The 8013-nt window shown below is 36.1% G+C and overlaps 1 protein-coding gene across 1 annotated transcript; it reads left to right on the forward strand.

Moving 5' to 3' along the window:
- Positions 1-3039: 3039 nt before the first annotated feature.
- On the forward strand, positions 3040-6240 carry LOC149160331 (uncharacterized). The gene is made up of 2 exons (XM_089433822.1): positions 3040-4231; positions 5667-6240. The coding sequence occupies exons 1-2, from the start codon at positions 3199-3201 to the stop codon at positions 5729-5731; spliced, it is 1098 nt and encodes a 365-aa protein (XP_089289948.1). The 5' UTR covers positions 3040-3198; the 3' UTR covers positions 5732-6240.
- Positions 6241-8013: the final 1773 nt, after the last annotated feature.

Consider the following 8013-nt stretch of genomic DNA (forward strand, 5'->3'; position numbering starts at 1 on the left):
TTAACACACGAGACTAGATTATTCTGAGTTCTCCCTTAGGTCCATAATGCTTATGCTAAAGGATAGATAAATATTAAAGACTAACACTATAGAAAGTTAATGGGACTATATTAATAGTTTAAAGTTGGTAGATAAGAACAAAGAACCGGTAGATGAGACCCATTAATAAGGGAACAACTCTAGTCAATAGATGAAGAGAAACAAGGTGCCGCTTAATGCCTTGAGCACATCAAGAATCTCATATTTAAATTACAGAAACAACATGCAACAATAAAAAGTTGAGTGAAAAAAGAGGAACATGTTAAATGGGGATTTGGACTAAGAAACCCTGAATAACTACATAGGTAACATAACATATTGAAGGGATTAAGACAAAATGAGACTCTGACAAAGAATGATGATAGGGATTCAAACAAAACGCAACAAAATCTAAGTATGTCGGCAAAATATTTGCCGACATCAACGTGAAGATTGGACTAAGAGCTATCATCCTTCCTGGAGTCAATGTAAGCACAAAAATGTACATGCAAGATCCATTAAGAAAAGATGACCATGTGGTTCACCTCATTTACATATAGAGAGGAAGTTGAAAATCATCGTAACTTGAAAAGCCCCCAACTTTTAATGGTAGCACCTTAGGTATTGCAGCAGAAGTTTGGTTGCTTGGACGTTTCTCTAGTGACATGAAGGCTAAAATAGAAACTTATTATAAGACAGCATGAAAAAACATGTAGGAACATAATGATCAACTCAATTGAAATCTGTTTACCCATAATTTCACAAGGAAATTTCTTTCTAAGAATCATTTTTAACAAAAGCTTAATGAAATTTTATAATAAGAAACAAAAACTATGGCCCAATTGGAAGATAAGGATAGATTTATTTTCCTTGTGTTGGCTATAAAATAGATCAGAAGCTTCAGACAAGTTTCTTAATTAATGGTCAACTATTGCAATACAACTTTGGGTGTTGGAACCAAAAACCTTGTATGAGGCCACCAATAAACATCATCAAGACTAATGGTAGCATAAACAAGACCTGCAAAATAAAGTGAAGAAAAAGTTGAAAGGAGACAAGGAAATAGGGGTTTAGATAATTCTTGAAATATGATCAGAAAGCAAACAAAACAATGTAAAAGGAAGAAAATAACATAAACAAATGAACAAGAAGCAATGGAAGGGTCTTATTGGAAGGTTGTTGTACTCAAGGGGAAACCTATCAGAATGAAGGGCCACAAAGAAGGAACAACTAGCATCAAACTATTGCAAATGTGGCAAAAGCTACATGTGGCAAGGAAGATTTTTGAAGAATTGAAGAAAATCAAACATAGAACCAAAAAAGTTGATGCTTAGTAAACTCGTTTAACAATCACTTTCTATACCCCAGAACCACCTGCTATAGATAGCTTTCTTTCCTATTATGCTAAAGTCTAAATGTGTTCTTAAACACAAAAAGGATGATGAACATTGAAAAGAAGAAATGGCAACAGGGACTGAGGCTAGTTAGCCATGTAATGAAAATTTATCAACTAGATTGAATGGGTTGAATACATGTCCATATTTTACATGTTATTCAACAAGGATCTTATGATGCGAGTTCTGATGAATTAGAACTAGAACTAGTGGGAGGAACTAGCACTGAATTGAACTTAGAACTTAACTAGATGTTTAACTGAATGGGAGGCTGATCTGAAGACCTACAAAAGAAACACTCTAGTTCACTAAAGGTGACACATGCATGCACCCTCTACCAAACAACAGCCTATATTTCTATCCAACTACACCCTCATTACTCATATTCACTTTATCTAATTTGATATATGAAGTCAGTAATTACTCAAAACATTACAAATTGATAATATGCTTTCCTAATTTAAGAAAAATTCATGGCCTCTCTTATATATGTAGACAAGATACAAATAAGAGTTGTAGTTGAAATGAATGTTTACATGACTAGAAACTTCAACTGTAAGTGACATGAGGAAAAAATTTGTTATGGTGCCAAGTTGTGATCAAGAGTGCTTCAGGGGGTCTCAAGTTGGAGCCTTGGTCAAATTAAATACCATGCTTGGTTTGGCCAATGATAACTCCTTGATAGCCAGAGATCCATTTCTGGAGAAGTGCATCCTTACAAAAAATAAAAATAAAAAAAATTAGATAATGAATGTTAAGAGGGATAGGTTGTAGTGGAAGGAACTAGAACTGAATGGAACTTAGAACTTAACTAGATGTTTAATTGAATGGGAGGCTGATCTGAAGACCTACAAAAGCAACACTCTAGTTCACTGAAAGTGACACATGCATGCACCCTCTACCAAACAGCAACCTATATTTATATCTAACTTCACCCTCATTATCGAAGAACAGACCTAGAAGGGATTACGCAAGTCCACTTGGTGAGACAACGGGGGCCGTGAATGAATTCAATTGCGATAACAAACAGGAGCCTAAACAAATTAATTCAAACAATAGTAACTACCAGTAGTCAAACCGAACAAGAAGCACTGTTGGGAAATGCATAACAAAACCAATCAATATAGTCATGGTATTTTAAATGTAAAGACAAGTTATCAAAACAACAATCACTGATAATTTTGAAGACATACAACAAAATGATTATGTATATTTGATTTTTCAAGGACACTAACATACATGTTCATAATTTCCTGTAATAAAGTAGAAGTACTTTTTCCTTGTATGAAAGCATAATTTACAAATATTCTTATCTAAATGCATGCAATAATTTTACAGGTTGTTGCATCTATGGCAAAAGGTAATTATGTTGCTCATACCCAGAGAAATGGCAGGGGAGTGACGAGGGGTGGGCAGCTGCGATGCACATTGTCTAATGATGACAAAACAAGTGATGTCAATGTCAACAATGCGTTGTTGAGGATGACCATGCTACTGAAGCTGATGTTATCACAGCATCAGCCGCAGAACCACCGCCAACAACAAATCCTGAACACCTCTGGAAAACCAATATAACCACTTTGTAAAACATTTTTTAATGCATATTATTCCTGAAATCCGAAGACGGTGGGATAATCATCCATGAAACCATGATCGCATCCTTCAGCGTTCCCCGCACTTTTACCATATATCTCAGCTTCGACATAACTCATACTTGCTGTGTCCTTTATTTCATAAATCCTCCAGCTTAACATCACAGCTTTACAAGCGCTTCAATCCAAATCCAATGGAGAAGTACTGTATCAATTTTTGCAGCTACCATTCAGAAAGACTTGAAGCTTATTCTGATGATAATCCTGATGATTATGAGTATGCAAACGACGGCCAATATTTTGACATTGATATTTCATTGCCCTTGTCCTCAACACACAGCATCCCAACCTCAAACGAGGTTGATAGTGAAGATGGATTTGAATTGGACTCGTCTATTTGTACCTCCAAACCCTCAAAACCAAATCAGTGCATTTCTCCTGCAGAGAACTTGTTTAACCAAAGCCAGCTTCTTCCCCTTCAACTAATTCCTACACCTCTGGATGACATTACTTCTCTGCAGTTTTCTACTTACGTCCGTAGAGTCAATACCCCGTTACCCCACTTGCTCAGAACTGTTGACAAATCGAACATATCCTTCTCTGGATTCAGAAAGTCGGCTAATGTTGGTAGGGATTTGCAGTTCCCTTGTGCTGAATATGGCACTGCTATGGGCTCTCCTGTGCCCAAGCATAATAGATTGCTTGCTGTGAAATTAAAGGTCGCGCAAATACCTCTGGTGACTCTTTCCACTAGAGATAATTCTAAGGGCTCCAAGAGAGGTGTCGACAATCATGGGTTGCAGAAGAAATCAGAGGATTCTGATGATGAAGGAGGACAGGCCTGTAGGAGTACGGATAGAGATAAGAAGAGAGCCAAAGAGATTGTTATGAAGTATGTGAACAAGATCAAGCCTTTGTTTTTTAAAATTTCGCAGATGTATGATCAGAAGATTAGGTCCAGAGATCTAGGGAATCCCAGAGTTAAAAATGGATGGAAAAATGGTGGATGTCAGGGTTCAGACAGAAGTGAGAAGCGCATCTCATTTTTTTATTTGTCTGGTAACCTGAAGACAATTTACAACCATTTGGGTAAGAGGGAAAAACAACCTTCTGACATCCAGCAGAAGCTTCCTAACTACAACATGAGTAGTGAGAAAGCATTGATGGAGATACAAAGTTCTATTCAAGAAGCCATTGCTCACTGCAAGCAGTCCAATTCCATTCATGGTAAGTAGTGTGGTAGTAGCCCTGTTCTGTCCATATAATCATTCCTCTAAATTGTTTTGCAAGGGTGCTTTCTGATGCTGGTAGGGATTATTCTTGTTGTTATATCTTCTGATCCTAATGAGAATTTCAATGTTGATTTTAGTTCTCGTAGATGCTAATGGGCATCCGTCTTATTGTTTCTGCAAAAGTCCCTGCAGTTCGTCTCTTGCTGATCTCCTAATTGATTTTGATATGACGAAATTTATCGCTTAGGGATAGAATACAATTTTTAGTATATTAGGCATCAACGTTCTCAAAGACAATCCTCATACTCGGACATTTTTCCTGTTATTTTCGTAGCAGTGTGTACTATTCCTGGTAGTCATTTCCGTTATGGTTTCTGCAATAATGCCTGTATATTCCGAAGGCCATCCTTAACACGATAGGACTCATGAAATTGGGTGATTCGGAGGGAGCAGCAACAAAAAGTTAACTGTTGACTTTGTAGCTAAGCCCTCTGATAATCTGATCCGACCTTGTGGCTGGTCACTTGGATCATCCAAATCTACTATTGGATTAAACTCAGTCCAATAAACATTACTCATATTGTTTTTCCAACAGGATCCTGATAAGTCATCCTCTTATTGTATTTCCAACAGTGACTGTTGATACTGCCCGTGAGCATATATTTTCCTGCCATAATTATTTATGGTGTTCTGCGTTTTGCGAAAATAATAGTTTGTCAGGCAGTTAGTGTTTCCTGGTAGGTGTGAGCTAAACTTGATTTTACTGTAGTTTTGAGATTGTAGTTCTGAGAATCTGACCAACAGCGTGAAGTGAATTCAAATTCTAAACTATTTCCGAAATCTGCAATCCAGAGAAAAATAACAGTCGATACAAAATCCTTATGATGATGGCTGTCGACACAAAATCCTTGTGATACTTTGTGTAATGACATCTTCTGATACTTTGTGTAAAGACATGATGATATGGAATAGATTAATCTCTTCGGCATTGTTTTACTTGTATCATGTGATACTGACAATCGATAGAGGTAATAGGTGCATTTTGCTCGGTTTAGATGTAGTTTCTGAGTTAAACCATCTCCTAGGGAGACCTATAAACCTGGTACGAACTTTTTGTTATTGCTTTTGCAATAAGTGCATTCTTGCTCCCTGTGTGTACCAAAAAATCAAAGTAAGCAAGGTAAAAAAGGTACCAAAAACCGAACGTTATGGGAAAGCATTGAAAATGCATAGATGAAGCTTTCATTTTGTTGTTTTCTAAATCCATAGCCTATATAAAGTTTGTTCCAAGTCTTCCTCCCTGATTCAAGCTGAGCCTTCTATAAAAATTTAAAAAGGTTGCTCTTCCAGCTATCCGAATTGGTTTTAATACTTGCAATTATTTGGGGTTGATGTTTGGACTAAATACTTTTCAATTTCTTCCATTGCAGATACCTCAAACTGTCCAAATTCCAGATGTCGAGCTAAGTCTTATCAGGGCTCAAATGGAGGATGACTGCAAGTTTATTGCTGGAAGTTTATCATTAAATGCCTGCTAATGTGTTGCCAGTGGCCACAGCTCTCGTAGAATGATGTTGTAGATCTTCAAACTGCAAATCACGCAAAATGCTGCTGTAGTTCTTCAAATCCATATGATTAGAAGCATGGGAGAATGTGAATATCACATGTTTTGACAGGTCCATTTTAGATGTTGGGTGTCCATGAAAATCAGCACTGTATATATCTATAAAGCTGTGGCTTAGTTGTTGCTTCGTCATGTAAACAATCTAAGTTTAAGCCCTTGTGTGGAGAAGTGTTTAACCCCCCGAAGTTGAACTTGGTATTCTCCTCATCAACAATGAAACTTAACATATGGTAAACAAGGCAAATTAGTTTGAGAAGAGCTAAATTAGTTTAAATCTACTGTTCTCTGTCCACCGGGCAGTATCCTGTACAGTTGAGTAACTGAAAGCGAAGGTATGACTTTGTTAGTTTGTTAGACATTATAATTTGTAAATTTACATACCCAGATTCAAGTCTTATTGATATGATGTTTCTTTTCAACCTATCTTGTAATTTTCCATTGGAGCCCCTATGCAATGTTTATCTTTACTATATTGACTATATAACTCTTTCTTGATTATTAAGAATAACTTTCCCTATTATTAAAAATAACATAACTGAACAATAAGCTATTTTGAAAAACAAATAAATAAATAATATGTAAAATATATTATTTTGTCACAATTTCTTCAATTCAAAAGCATAAGCCGAATACATACCTACAAAATGTCAGCTATCTAAAAGGGCTGGCATAAATCATAGTATTCCACCATTCGTACGGTGGGTATGTCATACGGTTATGCCACATCTCAACTTTAAGCATGACTTTTGAATTCTCAATTATCCTTCAACTTTGTGTTGAATTTGCAATTGATGCTGGCCGCTTAAGTTGATTGTTAATGGGGGTTTCACTTCAGATTCATGTCAAAAAATCATGTTTGGCGTGCATCTCTCAAATTTAATCGGGCTTCCCCTTTTTGTTTATTTTTTTGGCTGGCCGGCATTACTTGATAGATTAATAGACTACCTTTACTGATGGTCCCAAAAAATTTTCGTAGAGTTATCTGTTTTGTTATTTCTTTCAAAATCTAGTCATTGAATTGTCAATCAACCTTAACTTGATTTTCATGGTGGAATTCGAGGTTGATATTGGTTGCTTAAATTGCTGGATAAGATAGTAATTTTGTTACAAATAAATTAGATTTATTTTTATTAATAATTCAAAAATATTATTTAGTGTATACTTTAGACTGGAAGGATAATAGTATTTCTAATGTTTTATAGGAAAATCCAATAAAATATATATATATATATATATAGATATATATATATATTTAATTAAATAATTAAGTTTGAAATACATTAAGACACGAGGAATTAAAACTTTGTAACAATTATGTGCAGGTTTATTGAGCCTACAATCATAATTTAGAAAAAAAATTAAGAAAATTAGAAGAATATTTATCTATTGGGGGACACCACTTGGATAGGGATAGGGGGTGGATCATCCTCTTCATTGCAGTGAAATTCCAGGTTTTCCAATTTCTTGGCGAATGGTTAATTGTTGTTGTCCATTTTGTTTGCTAGTTGTTGTCAATGCATAGAAGAAACTCCTTGTGGGTTCATTCATTTTTGTGAGCACATTTCCTATTATCGCTTTAACTGCCAATATATATCCATTGTCTCCATTTACTAGGTTTTCTTGGTACAGGTGTTCTCATATTTGGAACCCACTTCCCCACATCTTTTTTGAGTTTTATATCAAACAAAAAAATTCTTTTGACTTGAGCTTCATGTTTAACCGCTTCCAATTTGTTTTGTACTAAGCAAGGAGTGAGCTCCTTATGCATGTGGTCCACTACCTTTAACACAAGTATGTGGATAGGTCTCACGCCCTGTGTTGTTTGGGTTCGAGAGTGTAGAGCCCCTTTGACACATTGCAACAGAATTGGCGAGAGAGAGGGAGGGAGAGGCTACACTACTTGGCCGCATGAGAGTTGGGGTTGAAAACTAGAGAAGATGATGATGAAAGCATAGAAGGGGGAGGAACCCAATATGACAAAAAAATAGGGGAGCCGAAGAAAACACATAAGTTAGGGCCTAAAAGCAAGACCATGGTGGAAGAAGGTCGATGAGGGGAAACCAAAAGGAAACATGTAACCAAAAGTAACAAGCCTTGTGAATCATGCATTAGTAAGGGTTTAAGGGAGATGGTTTCTATGCATCTAGAGAAAA

Source organism: Pinus tabuliformis, chromosome 5_2, assembly GCF_031772625.1.
Source record: "Pinus tabuliformis cultivar Carrire ecotype Pingquan chromosome 5_2, CPIR1, whole genome shotgun sequence".
NCBI classification, from domain to species: domain Eukaryota; kingdom Viridiplantae; phylum Streptophyta; class Pinopsida; order Pinales; family Pinaceae; genus Pinus; species Pinus tabuliformis.